Source organism: Sphaeramia orbicularis, chromosome 17, assembly GCF_902148855.1.
Source record: "Sphaeramia orbicularis chromosome 17, fSphaOr1.1, whole genome shotgun sequence".
NCBI lineage: Eukaryota > Metazoa > Chordata > Actinopteri > Kurtiformes > Apogonidae > Sphaeramia > Sphaeramia orbicularis.
In genome coordinates this window covers 30,024,911-30,044,613 of record NC_043973.1, presented here as the reverse complement: position 1 = coordinate 30,044,613, position 19,703 = coordinate 30,024,911, and the positions used below count along the sequence as shown (strand labels likewise).

The following is a 19,703-nucleotide window of genomic DNA, read 5'->3' as shown; positions in this document are numbered from 1 at the left end:
AAATGAATAGAAATACAGTACGTGGTCTGTGTATGTCCAAAATAAACTGTTCTCTTATATGGATGTCATGAGACCCTGGAGGGAGATCATATTACATGTTTGTGTGACCTGATGTATATGTTGTATATTTAAATGTCCAGACAGAGACAAACTTTGTTGTGTCTGTCATATTTCTGTGTATTATGTCACAGTACATAGTGGAGAATATTCCAAAGAAAAGCTAAAGTGACATTTGTGTTTTTCCTTTTTTGTGTGTCTTTTTTTCCCTTTAAATTAACAATGGCAATGTCATATTACGTACATACAGTACATATGTAAATTGCTGCAGGTTATCATGGATATTTAACGACAATTGTTAATATCATATTCAGTTTTTTTCCTAAGTGGTGTCTGATTTTAATGTAATAATTTATATTACTTAATAATTTGACTTAAAAACAAAACAAGACACAGAGAACATAATCTGATCCAAATATATGATTAACCCTTTCATGCAAAGTAGTCACTACAGTGGACAGCTGTTCAAAGGGGTTCTCTTGTATATTTATGGATTTTGTTGTTTTAGTTCCATATCAGCCAACACAGTGGGCGCTAATGTATCATCCCATACACTGTAATTTATACCATTACTGTAAATCTGCTGTTCCAGATAAACCTGATCTGCAGTAATATGTTTGACTGCAAAAAAAAAAAGCTAATTGTTATTAAACTGTAATTAACAGTTTTGTTTTTTTGAACTTTTTTTTTTTTTTTTTTTTTTTTTTGCATATTATCTCCATGCAGGTGTTGTTAAATTGTGAGAAAATATCTGATTAGCAGCTTTAAAAATGTTTTTATCTCATTGTTTCCACACAGTATATCAGTAAATACATGTTTCTTTGCTTCTAAAATCAAACACATGATTTTGTAACTCCATGAAAAATAGGTTAAAAAAAAAATTCAATCACATTGTTTCTGTTTTTCATGCCTAAAGAGGAATAAAAATATTTCGGAAAAAATATTAATTATATTATTAATATTATTAATAATTAATATGATATACCTTACTGTAAGTCAATTCACGATCTAATAGTGTCACACAAAATGACAATGACAGTTAAATTACTTTTGTAAATTGCGCTAAAAAGTTAAATGGGTTTCAGTAAAAGGACAATTTTGGATAACAAAAGCAGTATTAAAATCTTTAAAAATATTTTTATTTACCATGCATGATAGATAGAAATAAATAAATATGTAAGTAAATAAAACAAATATTGTATATACAGTACAAGAATATATTTAGCATATCACGTTCACTAAGTGTCTAAAATGTGTAAATCATGTCATGAACACCACGTTCCAGCTTTTTGTTTATTTACGGTGTGCTGTTCAACCGAACTTGGCTGGATTTCGGCAGCTGCGGAATGCCGTTGGCCGGTTGCCCTGTCAATCATTCACAGACCCCGCCTTTAGTGGTAGCATGTTCCTGCTGAATCACCGACAAGCTGACTCTGGACAGTTTTACACATCAAGTACGTGTGCCTTTTAAGTCTTTATTTAATATTAAATAGTTTCGGTTAATTTGCCATCCAGTTGCTACGATTTGTAACGTAAAACCTGAGGAAAAAAAAAAACCAAAACACCAGGAAATGTGCAGCTGAGAACAGGTGCATGTCATAGCGCTCGCGAGCAGCTAGGTAAATGGATGTTTATGTCGCGGTTTGTTGCGTTGTATAGATGTCAAAAAGTAAAACAGTGAGATGTTGTGGTTTGCTATGGCGACAGGTGATAACAGAAGATAAAACTTGTGTGGCTGGAGCTGTTAGAGCCGCTGTCACTTGAAACAGTGACTCTGTTTCCACCTGATGTGAATATATCTCCTTTCCCTGTAGGCAAATCTTGCTAACTCAACTTAGCCACTGTGCTTCCTTCAGTTTGTCATTTTAACAGAGATATCGAAAACAAGACTCATTGTGTCGTGAAGAGACGACACAAAGTTAGAGCAGCTCTGTTTTGATTTACCTTCCACAGACACTGCTTTTCTATTTAACTGAATTAGTTTTATGATATTATAATACTCAGTGCGCTGTGATATGATCCTATCTATGAAGGAAGATTCAAAATAACATGAATATTTCCATATCTAATTCCTTCCCCCAGAATGGCCTCCTCATCCGTTGGAGATAATCAACTGCAGAGGATAATCAGAGATCTGCATGGTAATAAGCTATGTGCACATAACTACAATAGACACTGTGGTTGAGGACAGCACATCTGTCATCTGTGCTTCATGTGTCTGTGAATTGAAGTAGAAAGGTGTGATGTCTTGTGCTAGACCAAACAGGAAGAAACACAGCAAAAATCAATAGATGCATTTTTTTTTTTTTTTTGCTTCTGTGTTATTTGCAGTGTTTCGGACACATCTTCAATGTGTCATGGTTTTTTAGGCAAGGCAGATTTATTTGTATAGCACAATTCATACACAGGGCAATTCATAGTGCTTTCCAAAAATGGAAAAGAGACAGGTGAAAAACACTCAATTACAATTAAAACATAATCAATATAACATCAATAATTATCAATTAAAACAAAGTAAAAGAGACGAGTGCAGATAGAACCCTTTCAGTTGTTCTATGCACAGTTGAACAGAGCTGTTTTCAGCCTGGACTTAAACATTGTCACAGTAGAGGCCTGTCTCACGTCATCAGGAAGACTGAAACATACACAGAAAATTACCGAAAAGATTATGGAAATTTTTGAAGATTCCACTACATTTTACCTTCGTATACAAGTGCACAAAATATATCGGCTATTTATTTGTGTTAAAATGTTTTGATTGTCTTGTGTAGATGCTGTGTTGGAGCTGAGTAAAGAACACAAGGAGTGTGCTGAACCTATTACTGATGACAGTTCCAACCTGCACAAGTTCTTCTATAAACTGGAATACCTGTTACAGGTGTTGTACCAACAGTTAATATGCCCATATAAAACAGTGAAACCAGTACTGAGTGTAGTACCAGTATCAATGCAAGTTGTGTGATGTTCAATGACATTTTAACGAGGTGACATGTTTTTTGTTTTATTGTTTTATTTCAGTCTGAAGAACAATCACAATCCACAGATCCATCCAATCCATAGATCCAACAATCACTCCATGAATCGAGAATTTACAATACAAACTTCACCAATTAAATGATTAATTTATACTAGTTAAGTAATTTATACAGTCAGACTGAAAAGGAGCAGGCTGAAGCTTTCTGCTTATTTTGCCTACCTTTTATACATTATCTTACAGAATGTCCTCAGCTTTAACAAACACAACATATTCTCACTGACAATGAAAACAATATGAATGCTGAAATAAATAAATAAACATGTAGAGTTTCAAAGGATGATCCAGGTTGACTTTATAGATGTGTTAACACAGTTCACCTGAACTTTAAGAGTCCTTTAAGGGAATGTGAGATAACATGTGTCATTGTTGCCAAAAATTGTAAGATGATTGACAAGTCAGGAAAGCCTCTAACAAGAAACTTTGAGTACTACTTGTCACAAGGTAAAAATGTTGGGGACCATTAGAGACTAAACAGGACAATGTCCATCTGTAAGATTCAAGTGTATTGTTTAAAATTTTAAAAACTACATACAGCAATCTCCACACATTTGTAGTGCAGTCAACATTGCCAAGGCCATTGTTAAGTAATGGGACATTAATGTGATGTGTGTTTATTAGTTTGACCAGAAAGAAAAAACAACCTTTCTCGGCCAGAGGAAAGACTACTGGGATTATTTCTGCGACTGCCTGATTAAGATCAAAGGGGCTAATGATGGCATCCGTTTTGTTAAGTCTATTCCCGAGGTAATCCTTCTCTGCAACACACACACATACACACACACACACAGACACAGTCAGCCCTGGTTTTCCCATAGCATGCAACACATGGACTCAGTTACTGTATATCCATGTAACTAATCCTCTGGTCAGTCAGGTAACTCGTAAGTGCTGCTAATTCAGTAGCTGCCTTACACCTATAGCTTTTCACACTGTTTTTGTCCCAGGTATTCACTGTGGTAAGTGTCATAGTAGAATAGCTTTGATTGTTGTCTGTAGCACTTCAGTTTATCTGTGTTTTTTGTTTTTTTTTAATCAGTGTGCCTCATATGTGGATATTGCATATTAGAATAATTAAGTCATACTTGTAATGTTGATTTACAAATGTGAAGTTTATTAGCTTTTGTCATATGGGCTACTAACATATACAATCCTTGATGATCCTCGTGTATCAAAAATAACTTGTAGTTTTGTTTGTATTTATTAAGAGACCTTTGAAAATAGAAATAAGTTTTGAGACTGTTTGAGACAGTTCCTTCCTGTCTACTGTGCTTCAATACATTTTGTTATTGTTAATGTCCTGAGTTTCATGATACTAGTGCTGCCATTTAACAAATATTGCCTACCTATTGAATATATAATTGCAGTAGATACAGATCTTTCTTATTTAAAAAGTTAATTGATAATGCCACAGTAACATATGGTAGTTCACTTCCATTTTTGAGGGAAAATGTTACTTACTGTATTTTAGTGTGACCACACTAATTACCGTCTAAATTCTGTTTTACAAGCATATTAAGACCACATGTCTCATTTATGTTAATGGCAGCTTATTCATTAGCAAACATATCTGTCATTTAGAGTTTCTTCAGGATATCAGAAGGGTCAATGTGATTCTCTTCGAAGGTCTCACTTTGTACAGTCAATAACAGATGACTGCTAATTATTTAAGGCATTTCTTACTGTTATTACAAATGTGACTTTTACTCTTCTTTCAGTCTTGTTGTTTCTTGTTGGTCAGTCACAGACAGACATAAGGGAGTCCCCAGCTGGTGTCCTTACGGTGCATCTGTGAATCTGTTGTCTTACTTAAATCCCTCCATCTGTCAATGTATTCAGGAGTTTGGGCTCAAAGACAGATACTGTAGGTTTAGTATATTTGCAGTGGTGACCCTTAAACTTCAGAATGTTCCATGTTGAGATACATTTTAATAAAAGTTTCTCACTGGGGTTATGTGACCAATCTGGCTTCTAAATATCCTGCAGTTATATCCACTATTGGTGTCATATAGAAATTATTCAAGAAGCAGAACAAATTATATTTATTATTTGGACATGTAGATCATAAGCTACCCCTGAGTAAGTCATGTATGTGTTCAACGACACAAGTTTTAACGAAGACTTTGGTTTGAATTTTTGTGTGTCTTCAGCTAAAGACATCACTGGGGAAAGGAAGAGCCTTCATTCGCTACTCACTCGTTCACCAGCGCCTTGCTGACACATTACAACAATGTCTAATAAATCAGAAAGTCACAAGGTAAGAAAACGCACACTGCATTTGTTTCCTCATATTTGTTTCCTAAGTGTGTTGTTTCAACCTGAAGGGCTGTATTTTTACTGAGTACTCTGCTAGTTTTCTTTTCTAGGAAGTGCAAGTCACCCTTCCTGATTTATGTTCTAATTCTGTTTTTTATGGAACGAAACACAGCCACAGAGCTGACCACAGACACCTCCAGACAGTTCTCTCTTCCCTTACGTTCATCAGTCTAAATGTCCTTTTTTTTTAACTGTATTTGACCTTTATTTTACCACCCTTGTCTAATATGACTGAAATCTCTATGTTATTGACTGAAACTAAAATGGTGGTATAATCTAATAATAGAAAATTCTGTGAAAGTAGCTAGGTAATATTTTTGACATAAAAATATAGGTATAGGCTTCCTCAGAAAAGCATAAGTTTAACCACAGGAGAAAAACTTCTGCTACTTTGGTAAAACATTCCATTCTGTCCAGTCCAGCCTTTCTATTTAGTATCTAGTTAATACAGTACTGCTAAATACAGTTACAACAATCAGTCTTTTAATTAATAGTTGTGTAGGAAGTTATAGTAGTCATTTTTGCTATTTGGGGGTACAATATGATGAAATTATCCTGCGTTTAAAGTGCAAATTTACTGGCAAATGTATTGTTAACTACAGTCCTACTACTGACATACAAAACAACTGCAGTACGTCTGATCTGGTACAGCTTGTGATTGTTAAGCTCACCTGACCTGATCTTATCTAATCTGATTTTAACATCAACCATCCCATACAAAGGTATAACACGCTTGACAAAGTATTGGTTTCTGTCTAATAGAAAACTGTTTGTGCTCATGATCTGTGGTTGTTTGTTGCAGTGACTGGTACTATGCGCGAAGTCCTTTCCTCAGGTCTCATCTCACTGCTGACATAATCAACCATCTCTATGAGCTCAACCAAATCCAATTTGACGTTGCAGCCAGAGGTTATGACCTCGACGCAGACTGGCCAACCTTTGCCAGGTAATCGTCTCTCACAGACATACAGTTTGCATTTTTGCACTTGTTTTCTTATTTGCCCATGATGAATTTTTCCTTTTGATGAAAGACAATTAAACTTGGTAATTGGTGATGCTTGAATTGGTTAATATTGAATAAAATAAAGTTTGCGATTCTTTCATTCTTGCGTCAGTACTGCACTAAAATAAACCTAGAGTTATTCGTCATAATACATAAATGCAGCATAGTTAATTTAAAATATAAAAAGGTTTGAATCACCATTGGTTTTTCACAGCCTGAAGTAACAGTTAATTATCTGATCACCCGGCACATTCACAGCTCTTTTTTTTAGCTTGAGTGTGGGTAAAAATGTGTGTTAGAGCACGTAGGTGCTGACAGTCTGTGAGCATTAATGGTTGTTACTCCTGTCAGCACCTTTGTCAAAACTTTTCACTTCATCATCAATTTGCATTTACTCTACAAGCTCTGGACAATTTCCTTTGAGACACAATTTGTGTTTATATATAATGTTTATTTCACAAGTCTTTAAATTTAATGGTGTGCAACACTGACAACAAAATATGACCTGAAAAAGTATGTAATTCAATATCTATTTGATACATATTGAACAAAATTACAGAATATATCATTTACAGGATCAGTAGTGGATGACCTCTAGGCCTGTTGTTTTGGTTTAGCGTGAACGTTTGGTTTGTTTCCCACCAGTTGTCTTGACCACTCAACCACAGGAAATGCAACTGGGCTTTAAAAATGAATTTTGACGTAATAACTTGCACAGGCATGCATTTCTGAAGAACCACCAAAAAAGAACGAACTGGTAGCAACATATTCCTTTAGCTGTTTTGTTGGAAATTAACAGAAAATACAGTGGGATTTAGGCTCCTCTTCAGGTTATTCCCTCCTTTTCTAAATAACCTAAATACACGTGAAGTTATTTCATGACTTCCTGGTGACTGTCAACTTGGTATTTTTATCCCAGTGAGGAAATTACTGTCTTTGAAAATAACTTTTGTAAATTCCTTTTCTTTGAAAAGGAATTTCTTTTCTTTTAAAAGGAATTTGTAAGAAATTAGCACACACACAGAACACATGTTAACATAATACCACCAAGGTAATCACCTTCCGTAATTTGTTGTTCCGGTTTTGTTTTTATGGTTATTTATTCTCATGTAACTATCCCTAAATGTTTGTCTTTTTCTTTGTCTTAATGTTTATGATGTTAACATTTGACTCTGTTGTGCAAAAGACAAACGTTAGGCACGCCGGCTTATTCATGGAAGCCTCCCAGCCGCTGTTCGAGTGTCAACAGTCTGGTTAGCAGCTATTCACACTCACAGGTACTCAAATGTATATCAACAGATGCATACAAAATGATGTGAAATAAGACTGAAGCTTTAGTTGTCTCATCACGTCTTTTTCGATCCGTCTGTTTAACCAGGCACAGGAGTTTCTACCCATCCCAGATTTGAGTCACAATCTCCTTGGTGAGCTGGGAGAACTGGGGGAACCATCTCCTTGTAGCATCGCAGAAAATCTCCGCATTGAGCTCGATCAGTCTGAGCTCAGACAGCAAGAGCTTCTGGTACAGGTTCAGGAATTAGGCAAAGAGGCAGCTGAACTGAAAGGAGTAATCAAAGAGCTCAAAGGCCAGTTATTATTAACGCAGAAGTCCTCTGACGACACTCGAACATCAGATGCCATAAGAAACTCAGAAGTAGGTAAACAAGAAGCAGAAAATCACCTCCATACCTGCAGGGAAACGGTGAATAGTGAGCTGCAAGTCAGACTCACTGCAGCTGAGAACAGAAATATGGAGCTTTTGTCTAAATTAGATGAGGCTCTTAAGGAAAAGGGCCAGCAGACAGCTAGTTACTGTGACTCAGCATGGAAAATCCAAGAACTGCTGGATAAACTCAAGACTGCTGAAGAGGAGAGGTTGGAAGCAAAGAGAGAGGCTGAGGACCGGGGGAGGCATTCTGAGCGCCTGTCCCAGGAACTAAAACTCAGGGAGGACGAGTTGAAAATCTGTGAGGAGAAGCTGGCTAAAATAAAAGCAGGGGCTCGTGAAGAGCGAGAGGAGGCGCTCCGACGGCTGGAGGAGCTTCAGGGGGCGGTGGGTCGTATTCAGGGGGCACTGACGTTGAAAGAGAAGGAGTCTGGAAACTTAAGAGCCCAGCTTCAGGACCTGCAAGCCTCACTGGAGTGTAGAGAGCGCCAGGCAGAGGAACTGAGGAAAAGACTGCAGGAAGAGAGGGAGGAGGTAGAGCAGAGATGGAGTGCAAGTAGTAGCCAAAATGAAGAATTAGAATCTGAGCTCGTGGACTTGAGAAAAGCACTGAAAAACAGAGAGAAGGAGCTCTCAATAAGTTCAGAGAGAATCAAACATTTAGAGGAGCAGTTGGAGAAGCTAAATGTTGACAAAGAAAGTCTGAGCTGTAAACCTGCTGATAATGAATTATCTTCTTGTGATCAAATTGAGAACCTTGAGGAGTACAAAAATCAGTGCAGCGATCTTATTGAAATAAATGCTAAGCTACTTCAAACAGTTAGAAAGAGTGAAGAGAGCATCAATGAACTAGCTGAGAGCAAGGCTGCTTTGCTAGACCAGCTTTCTTCTTTGAGGGCCTCTGAGAAACACCTAAAGGATAGACTAGAGATGGCAAAGATGAGCGTGGAAGACCGGGAGAAAAAACTTATAGATGAAAACCTGCATCTGGAGGAGATAATTCAAAAGGCAATTGTGCAAAAGGAAGAATCTGATGCTAAATTAAAGAGGCTTGAGCTTGAGAACAGGGAGCTTACGGAGGCACAGTTTTTGGTGAAAAAAGAGTTATCCACAACTCATGAGGAAGTAGACATACTCACTGCCAAAGCTTCAAAGTTGGAAAAGAACTTTGCTGTGTCCCAAAAAAGCCAAGCAGACTTGCTGGACAAACTTCAGGAAACTGAGACTAAGCTCAGAGAGCAGACTGTTCAGTGTGGGCTTCTTCAGGCTAGAGTAGGGGAGCTGGAGAACAGGACTGCAGAGCTGCACGACGAAAAAGGAGCAGCAGAAAGCAATGAGAAAATGCAAAAGCTCCATGATGAGCATCAGACTTCCTCCATGGAAACCAAAGAAGCTCCGTTCAGGCTGGTAATAGCGGAGGCTCAGCTGGAGCTTAACTTGCGGGAGGTGCACAGGCTACAGGAGGAGGTGGTGGAGCTCAGAGCTCAGCTTATGGCAGGAACAGAGGAGAGAATGAAAGTTCAGGCCCTGCAGGAGGTGACGGAGGCCTCTAGAGAGGACCTCCGGGTCTTAGCTGAACAACTTAAAGCTCAGGTAGAGGAGCTGAACCGCCGCCATGTAGATGAAATCCTGCGGTCCCGAGAACGTGAGGAATCTCTTGTCCGTGAGCGTGATGGTGAAGCTCAGGCCCGGGCAGGTCTGGCAGCTGAGATAACTGCATCCAGAGAGGAGCTACACAAACTGAAGCAACGTTATGATGCCTTATGTGTGGAGAACAGCGAGTCCAGGGAGGCGCTGCACAGAGCCAACACAGAGACCGCTGAACTCGGTGTGCACGTGTGCATGCTCACCGCTGAAAATGAAGAGGCTCGCCTGCGATGGGAGAGCTTGTCTACAAGGCTCCAAGAGCTGGAGGAGGAGGCAGCACAAGAAGCAGAGAGACTGAGCACCTGCATTGAGCAGTTACGTCAGGAGAACCAGCAACTCCGCAGTCAGGTCTGTATGGAGGGAGATCTGTTGGAGACCAAGCAGCTCCTGCAGGATAAGCTAAGCAAGGCCCAGCAGGATGCTGAAGCTGTGCAGGAGACCAGCCAGGAGGAGATTCATACGCTACAGTTCCAACTCAGCAGCCAAGCAATGAGCCACTCAAACGAAGTCCAGGTCAGTCCAAACACAAGGAAAATCTACTATGAATTTGCTGTCAGTCAGCTCCTGTAGTACCATTCTGCCCAAGTGGTGTGGACTTCCATCCACAACCAAAAAACTAATGGGATCACTCTCATTTGGTTAGATGGGACATAATTTTGGTTATGACTCTGTGATGTCAATTTTGGGTGTTAAAAAAATGACAATATTAATTAGCACAGTTTTGAATAATCTTGGTATTTTGCAGTTAACATCCAAACTAGAGCTGCAACCAATTAATTGACTCAAAGTGATCCAAAAAAATCATTCAACCACAATTCTGCTGAATCAAAGCTTTGTTTCCTTCATTTCTCTGCTGTTAAATATTGGTTCCACTGTTGTGTTTCACACGGACGCTTATTGTGATGCACAAAGAAGCTTCAATTCAGGAAAACTGCAACAGAATATTTCTCTTCAATCAGTTTGAGTTGATTAATCGAATCGTGAGTTTTTGCATTCGCTTCAAGCACCTAATCGATTAACTGGTTGCAGCTCTAATCCAAACAAGTTTAAATAATAGTAAAAGTTCATGAAGGAATTTTCAGATTCATTTACTAAAGAACTTGGGCATTTTTCCTGACCAAAATAATAGAGTTGTGGCTAAAATCAAGTTCATTCCATGGCCTAAAACTCAGTTGAAAGCATTTTGACGAGTTGAGTCATTTTAGTGAATAATAGAAGGGTATTAGTACACAGTTAACAGCTTTAATACTTTTTGAATAACAGCAGGTTGTTCCATTTTGAAAGATTGGTCTGCAAATGTTTATGAAGTCCACAGGAGTGGTCTTTGGTCTCATTTGGTGAATCATGACTGTGATGGATTTTTGCTTTTGATTCTTTTTCAGGCTTTGACTGAAACATTAGAGGAAGCGAAATTACAGGTGAAGACTGAACAGGGGAATGTGGCCAGCCTGGAGAACAAAATCAGAGAGCTAGAGGTGAGAGGATGGCACGATTCACTGTTAATGTTTGTGAACATTGCAAGAATTTCTTTTGTAGTTGGAGACTTGGCACGGTAATCTCACATTCAAAGTGGTCAAGGAAATTAAAGTGTAAATGATAAACATGGCCCATCTAGCAGGCAGCACTAGAATACGAGATCTGTGACAAAACGCATATACGTATAGCATATACGTTTGTGTGTTGGATTGATAAATGAGACTACAAATTGCCGTTACATTGTGTTTATTGGCTGTCTCATAACGTTATGGTCACAAGCATATCGCACAAAGAAACAGAACTAATGTCTTGCTTTGCTGTGCTGATTGTAGACCCAGAATCAGAGATATTGCCAACAGATTGAGGAGAAAAACATCCAGATGGCCCAGTCTGAAAATCTCATCCAGCAGAAAGAAAATGAGTTAATCCATCTGAAAGGGAATTTATCAAGGTGAGATACAGTATTCATAATCACACATTCTGGACCAAATTAAAGCTCTGTTGAAAAAGGTATCTAATCTTATTTGTTTAGATTAGAATGCTTTCTTCTTATTATAGCTCTTCTAGGACTGTGCTTTACATGTTCATACAGTTGCAGGGAAATATAAATCCCTCTTTATTTCAACATGTCATGCATCATCCTGGTCATGTATATATGTATGTATGTATATATGTATGCAGGACTGAGGACAGACTAGCAGCAGCACAGCAGGCCTGTCAGGAGTTAAGTGAAAATCTCCAGAGACTCACAAACGACAGGCAGAGCATCGATCTTAAGACAGCTGCCGAACTTGACGATCTTTACCGAACCAAAATCAATTTGGAGGAAAGGCTTGTAGAGCTCATCAGGTATTACTCTACTTCCTATTTCTGCCTTTAATTCTGATCTGCTTTTTTGTTGTTTTGCTGCTTGTTATCAATTTGCCTCTTTGTTATGATGATTTAAATATGCACAGCAGCAGAATCCATCTCCACATTTGTTCCTTAATGCGATCTATTTTTATTGTTTTTTTTGTTTAATGGCCAGTATACTAACAAGTCTCTTTGTTTGTGTGATTTTACTGCATATGCAAATGTGCTTCGTGGTGCTCTCTGCAGGGAGAAGGATGCTCTCTGGCAAAAGACAGATGCCCTGGAATTTGAGCAGAAACTGCGGGATGAGGAGACGGAGAGGGATGTCAACTACTGTCTCGGCTGTCACAGTCAGTTCAGCTTTTGGCTCCGCAAGTACACCTGCAGGTCAGATGGACTTTGTTTGGATTTGGCAGTTGTCCTTGTCCTTGTCAATGATAATGACAGAGATGCGTGTAAATGTCAAATCAGAGGGGCCATGAAGGCAGCCATTTAATACTCAAAGACAAAACTATGAATAAATGTTGATCGTGGTTGGCAGCAGTAGTGACTATAGATGGTAGCAGTCGACTATTAGAGGATTTTTAGAGGTTGATATAATGATTGAGCAGGAGAAAAACCTCCTAATCAGTCATTAAGTTTTTCCTTAAAAAAAAAAGAACTGTAGCATCACTGATACATCCACTGTGTCTGCATGAACAGTATCTGAATTGTAACAACCTACAATCTCAGAATGACATTTAACTTAATGGAGAACATTCTACAAAAATGCTTGGACACATCTTAAAAAATCAACATCGTTTACATTTAACTGTCTTTATTAGAAACTGAATGAATGTTAAGCAGAACATATAGGTCTAAGTGATGCCTTAAGAAATACATAAATACATACATACATAGGAATACATATACAGAGGAAATAATATATATATAAATCTGTAGTTGAATGAACAAATCAAACCATAAAAAAAAAAATTACATCAGGGTGGTGTCAGGTTTTATTTTTGATCTATTATATTCCCTCAAAGTCTGTAATTTAAGGTGCCATCGGATACTATCTGAGCCAAGTTGTGATGATCATTAATAATAGTAAGACATTCTATTGGGGTCAGTTAATCAGATTGTTTGCACTGTTTGGAAACAAATACGTGACGTGCTTTACACACCACATCAGTTTTACTTCCCATTTTCTTATCAGTATTTGTTTTTGTTTTTTTCTACATAACAAAGCCTTTTTTACATTTGCAGTCTTGTTGCCTTTGTATAGACTTTCAGTTCCTCAGAGTAAAACTGCTCACTGTAAGATCCAAACTGAAAACTAAAAATAAATTGGGCCTAAAGCTGAAGATTTAGAATTAAAATATTTTAGGATTTTATTATTGCCTGGTGCAATATCCATGTCCTGGAGTACAGATCAAGTTAATACTGAGTCACAGCACACACGGAGAAGCACTGTTATTGTGCTACAACAGTAAAAATCACATTTTATATTTTCTTCACTGAAAATGAAATGCAAAATTATGTCTGATACTGCAATATCTGTCAAAACAAAAACTGTAATGTGGTTTATTTTTTCTTAGATCAATATCCTTCATTTCTACTCTGTTTTGTGACTTCTCCACTTTGCTCAACCCAGTACAGAAGTATTTTTTATAATTTTTGGAGCAACTTGCTGAGAAAGGGTTACTTATTTGGACTGTATGTGTGGCTTGTTTTATATATTTTCTATATTCTTTGCATGTCCTCATTTGAAAGGTTTACTTTACTTTTTACTCTTCTCTCTCTTGCAATAATCTGCATTTCAAAACAATTCCATCTCCTCTCACTTTCTCTCCTATTGTTTTAATCCAGACTGTGTGGGCGCCCTTTCTGTTACTACTGCTGCAGTAACACGGTGACCACACAGCAGGGTGGCAGTAAAGAGCGCTGCTGCCTGGACTGCTACAACCAGCACAGCGCAGTGGTTGAGCGCCACCCGCAGGAGGAACCGGTGAACAGCGCACCAGGGACGCCGTTCAGACGTTTGCTTCAGGCTGGAAGGGCTGTGACCGGTGCTGGAGGTGACAGGACACGCAAAAACAAACACAAACACACGCTCACAGGACTAATCTGTCAAACAGTAGGGTGTTAACACATTCTCTATTAACGCCATCAGCAGGTGACGATGACAGAATACACTGTACCTAGCATCAAGAATAGAGAACACAATGAAATAAGGAAGGCCGTGTATATTTTCCAGGAGCAGATGAAGGTGACAAACAGGACGATGGTGTTTTTGACATCATCACAGAGGAGGAAGTGAGTGGCGTCTATGACAGTGACTCCCACTCTCTTGCCACTGCCTGCTCTCCTGCACATGGGCAGCAGGGGGCAGCACAACTGTAAGTATCTCACATGGATTCATTTATAGAAGAAATCTGGTAATTCCATTTGCAGCATATAGAGGCACAGACATGAAAGGCCTCAACATGACATATTATTACCAACCATTACAACAGATTTCCTCATTTTACCTCAAAAACAAGCCCATGAGGTCATTACATTTCAGTTTTGTAGGTCAAATCAGCATCATATTGACAAACTCAACAGCAGAAGTGTATTCATACTGATTTGCGATATGTACCAGTATAATAAAACACAGGTTTTTATAGTGAACTGACTGTAGATCCTGTGTTTTGTTGTTGCCTGTAGAAGCAACAGTAACAGTGCAGGAGACCTCACATCAGAGGACACAGAGGACCTCAGTACTGCTGTTCAGGATGCAGAAATCTGCCTGCTCAAGTCCGGAGAACGCACGTGAGTTTCACTTACACTGAAAGTTACACTGGAAAAACCGTAACTGCAGTAGTGTGACCTAAAAACGTGAACACTGTCTCAAGTAAAGTTCATTTTCTCGAGAAGTTTCTCATACTTGGTGTTAAATCCAAAGTGGGAAGTGAAACATGAAACTGTTCTTGTTTATCAACAGCTTCCTTAAATGTGAATTTTTGCTATATATGTTTTGCTCATCTAATAATTAAGAGCTGATGTTGTCTATTGAGGTGGAAGAAAACTCCAGTAGAATAGATAAGTTAATAAACTGGACTTAAACTGAATGAGCTGTCCAAACAGGGTTTCTGTGGGTCTTTTAAAAAAGTATTTTAAAAATCTATGAATTTTAGATCTTGAAAGAGAGGAGTTTGCCATTTTGTTTTGTAGTAACTTTAACATTAATTTATATTAACTTACAAAAAAATTGCAATTTTGCAGAGCCAACCAACATGGAAACAGTCACCACTAACCCAAACTGTGCAGCCTCGTCAGAATTTATCAGAGCACATCCAGCTGATAATTCAAATTATTCTGGGCCAGTTTTACCTCATAACTTTTCATGTGTTTTTTTTTTTTTTCCTAAATCCACTCATCTTGCTACTAAGTCTTAAATTGAACCTGTTAAAACCTCCAAAGTTCTCCATAGACATAATAATAATAATAATGGATTGGATTTATATATCACTTTTCTATGAACGCATACTCAAAGCGCGTACAGTGGATCCATCATTCGCTCTCACATTCTCCTTCTGGTGGTGGTAAACTACATGTGTAGCCACAGCTTCCCTGGGGCAGACTGACAGAAGCATGGCTGCCAAACCATGCCTACAGCCCCTCCGACCACCACCGAACATTCACACACATTCATACACCAGTGTGAGTAGCAGCACTGGAGGCAAGGAGGGTGAAGTGTCTTGCCCAAGAACACAACGCCACATGGACAGAGCGGGATTCGAACCGCCAGCCCTTCAGTTATTGGACGACCCGCTCTACCATCTGAGCCTTAAGAGTCTAGTTCCCACATTAAAATGTATTATTTTTACATATTTGGGAGGATTGATACTGAATGTAATTGTCAGTTGCTTCCCTATAATACGTTAAACTTGTGTCCTGGTTTCTGTCCTGTGCTGTAGACTGTCTGCTGACTTCACCGTGGATGAAATCTCATCTTTTGGGGACAGTTCTCGAGAGCTCTTCATCAAGTCCAGCTGTTACAGCACCATCTCCTTCACCATAAACAGTCCAGGTCCCACTGTCACCTGGACATTTACCTCTGAACCTAAGAGCATCTCCTTCAGCGTGGTCTACAGGGACAGCGCAGACACTCCACTAGAGCAGGCTAAGGTCACACATACACAGCACTCCTCCAGTACATGGACTGTATTTGCTGTAAACGTTTGTAGTAAACAGGACTGTCTTTTCTCTGCTCCCCCAGGTCTTGATCCCGCTGACCCGCTGCAACTCCCACAAAGAGACAATCCAGGGAGAACTCAAAGTCCGAAACCCTGGAGAATACACACTTATCTTTGACAACTCCTTCTCCAGGTGAGTTCCCCTGTGCCAGTGCAAATTCTTGGCATTAACATGTTTTGTTTTTTTTTTATCCAATCACTACTGAACTGCTGTAATACTAAATGTGAACACGCTTAAGAGATCCACTCACTCGGCTCACATTTGGCCCACATATGGTCACATTGTTTTAGCAGTGTTTACACAAATGTGTCCTGGGCTGCATTGAAGGACCGCCTACTCAGCTGATGTCCGCTTTGTAAGCTAAAATTATCTCTCACACCAACTATTTCATATTAAACTGTTTTACAGCCATGATTTAGGTATGTGAAGAGTCGATCATCACTAAATGTGCGTATTTCAACCAAGAAACAAGTAAAACAGATAAAACAGCCAGAGCTTAAGCTGTTATCTGTACAATTTAGGTGATGATTGATTCACAACAGACAAGAAAACGTTCCATCAGAGCATTTAATTCCTTTTTTCTACCTACATAAACATTCTTTCATTCACTCATTTGCTATTCTGAAGATAAGTTAGCAAAACCAATATTTTAAAGTTGTTTGTACATCATCCAAGACTCCAACAGGAAATGTGGTATTTTCTATGCTTTAGGCTATTTGAGTTTGTTTATTTGCACATAAAGCAAAGAAGTGAAGCTTGATCACAAATAATAATTTGACACACAAGTGGAGATGCATTCCAGATGTTTACTCTAAGTACAGTCAAATGTAGGAAAATTATGTGAAGTCTGTGTTTTCTCTCTTTCCTTGCTTCTCTTTTCATTGTCCTTGATAACTCAAAGCAGAAACAGAAAGATGCAAATGTGTGAATTAAACGCCTCTTCCTTTTTTCTGCTAATCAGATTCATCTCAAAGAAAGTGCTATATCATCTGAGCCTAGCCAAGCCTGTGGTCTACGATGGAAGCGACCTCCTTTGAACTGAAGAGAAAGGAGGACGTTCAGGTGCAAAACTGACTTTTAAAAGCTATTATTCACCGAGTTCAGACTTATGCACATTTCAGTGTAAAGAGGTTCAAGTCTGCAGCCATTTAGCAACCGGACTGAAAGGTTGTGACATTTTGAAACATTTCTCTCGGCTGCAGCAGTTGCCTCTTCTTGAGGAGCGCTACATCCGATGAATTCTGATCGCACGAGCTGAACAAAAGGTGAAAATGATGAAGTAAATTTCCACTAAATGAGCGAATAGGAGCATGCACTACCTTTGTTAAATTACTGCTATAACAGAGCATTAAGGGTGTAAAGCTTCACCCCAGAGTGACTGCAGGTGTGTTTATATATTTGAATGTAGGTATTTTTTTACTCCATCTTAGTACAAGTTAAGCTGCATCTTTTGCTTCTTCCTACGAGGAAACTTTCTGATTATTTGTTCTGTTACTTGCCTCAACTGACAAAACTGAGATGGTGTTTTAAAGTGGGAATAATATACAGTGGTACCTTGACTTACAAGTGCATCAACTTGCGAGTTTTCCCGAGTTATGAGCTGATTTTTTTGCTTTTAGTTGCGAGCCAAAATCCGAGTTATGTGTGAGCTTCAGATACGTTGCCGCTAGTTGTCGCAGCCAATAAAAAGACAAATGTTGGAGGACCGCTAGTAGGTCTTCTTATGCTGGATCCTCCATATCTCTGCTCACCACCGCATCTTGAGGAGAACTGGCGGGTTTCTCCTGTCAACCCCATTTTTATATATCCTACGTCCCTCTGCTGAGACTCCCTGTGGCTTTGGAAAATTAATGATGAGTTGATGAATTTAAATTTATTTTATTTCAGTTTGTTAGTTTTTAAATATAATTCTAAATTTGAGGATTATGGTGATATTAGGTGTTATAGGTATTATCTCATGATGCACATCAAAGTCTGGTCACTGTCCAGAGGGCAGGTGCTGAAACGCTGTACCGCATGTCTGGAAGAGGTGAAAACAGGTCATTCAGAACACATCAAAAATGTCTACATACGTCAGTATGCATTGGAGAAAAGTTCAATATGTTACACATAAGTTCCAAGCACGTTACTCATAGGTTAGAAATAAGTTTTGTATACATTAGACATTATCTCGACGTATTTTGACTAATGGAGGTGAAACGGATTAATGGCATTTCAGTTAGGGGTGTAACGGTACAGAAAATTTTTGGCTCAGTACGTTTTCGGAACAGGGGTCTTCGGTTCGATACATTTTCAATACGTTTTTGGTACAGTGAAATGCTCCCCGGTGGTGCAGTGGATTGCACTTGTGCTCTTGGGTTCGATTCCAACACCAGCCGATGGGTGGGACCTTTCTGTGTGGAGTTTGCATGTTCTCCCTGTGTCTGCGTGGGTTCTCTCCGGGTACTCTGGCTTCCTCCCACCATCCAAACACATGCACTGATAGGTTAATCAGTTAATCTAAATTGCCCATAGGTGTGAATGTGAGAGTGATCGTTTGTCTCTATATGTCAGCCTGAGATGAACTTCCGACATGTCCAGGGTGTACCCCGCCTTCGCCCCTTTGTAGCTGGGATAGGCTCCAAGCGACCCCTGTGACCCTAGTGAGGATAAAGCGGCTCAGAAAATGAATGAATGAATGAAATGCTCTCCCTGCATCAAGGTTTGTGTGGAAATTTAAGGCGAGTGTTTGTGTTCTTCACATAGGCTACATGTATTCATCAGGTACACATCCGTATTGTATTAAAAGCCCCAAACTGAAACGACTTGTTACAAATGAGTACACCGTTACACCCCTAATTTCAGTTAATTTCAATGGGAAAATTGATTTGATATACGGACGAATTGAGTTACAAGCTTGGTCACAAAACAAATTAAACTCGTAAGTCAAGGTACCACTGCACTTTTTAACAGCACAACATGACAGGAAGAGAGTTCAACAAGTATTCCACAGCCTCATGTCCACTCAGTCCCACTGGCTGATTAGTTTTCACTTGTATAAAGGGGTTTATTGACAAGGAAAACAAAACATGAAAAATATAAATCTATTCTTTTCTGGGACGGAAGTTTGTATTCTGGTGTAATGCAATCATATTCCAGCATATGGAAGGAGTCTTTATAGACAATGAAGTTTGTTGTTTTGTCTGTAAGTAGATAAGTAACTCTAGTTTAACTTGACAATAGTTATAATTAACAAAACATTTTCAGTAACTAACAGTTGCAAAGCTTTTATCGATTACTGTTACCTTGAAGGGATGAAGCATAACAGGAAGTACAGAACCGCTGGAACTTGTTTCGTCTTTGATAAACAAGCTTTAATGACGTGCAAAGTTTCTAATGAAAATGCAGATGTGGCTACAGTGGTAACTACATTATGATTTCTATGCAAA

The 19,703-nt window shown here is 38.8% G+C and overlaps 1 protein-coding gene across 2 annotated transcripts; it reads left to right on the top strand.

Moving 5' to 3' along the window:
- The first annotated feature begins 1,437 nt into the window (after positions 1–1,437).
- Positions 1,438–17,384, top strand: fyco1b (FYVE and coiled-coil domain autophagy adaptor 1b). 2 transcript variants are annotated; one of them, XM_030159741.1, is made up of 18 exons: positions 1,438–1,511; positions 2,140–2,198; positions 2,829–2,935; positions 3,713–3,838; positions 5,242–5,348; positions 6,210–6,353; positions 7,597–7,687; positions 7,789–10,236; positions 11,106–11,198; positions 11,532–11,650; positions 11,881–12,048; positions 12,298–12,438; positions 13,903–14,111; positions 14,291–14,432; positions 14,743–14,847; positions 15,996–16,206; positions 16,298–16,407; positions 17,237–17,384. In XM_030159741.1, the coding sequence occupies exons 2-18, from the start codon at positions 2,141–2,143 to the stop codon at positions 17,310–17,312; spliced, it is 4,455 nt and encodes a 1,484-aa protein (XP_030015601.1). In that variant the 5' UTR covers positions 1,438–1,511; position 2,140; the 3' UTR covers positions 17,313–17,384. The 2 variants fall into 2 exon arrangements, with proteins under 2 accessions (XP_030015601.1, XP_030015602.1); XM_030159742.1 differs by lacking the exon at positions 1,438–1,511 and adding an exon at positions 1,627–1,646.
- The last annotated feature ends 2,319 nt before the right edge of the window (positions 17,385–19,703 follow it).

What these genes read in the sequence shown, in the direction of transcription:
- fyco1b (XM_030159741.1), top strand. Translation starts at nt 2,141, where the DNA reads ATGGCCTCCTCATCCGTTGGAGATAATCAACTGCAGAGGATAATCAGA. An exon ending in ACAAAATCAGAGAGCTAGAG is followed by an intron (nt 11,199 to 11,531) that starts GTGAGAGGATGG and finishes TGCTGATTGTAG; the next exon opens with ACCCAGAATCAGAGATATTG. An exon ending in TTTGACAACTCCTTCTCCAG is followed by an intron (nt 16,408 to 17,236) that starts GTGAGTTCCCCT and finishes TCTGCTAATCAG; the next exon opens with ATTCATCTCAAAGAAAGTGC.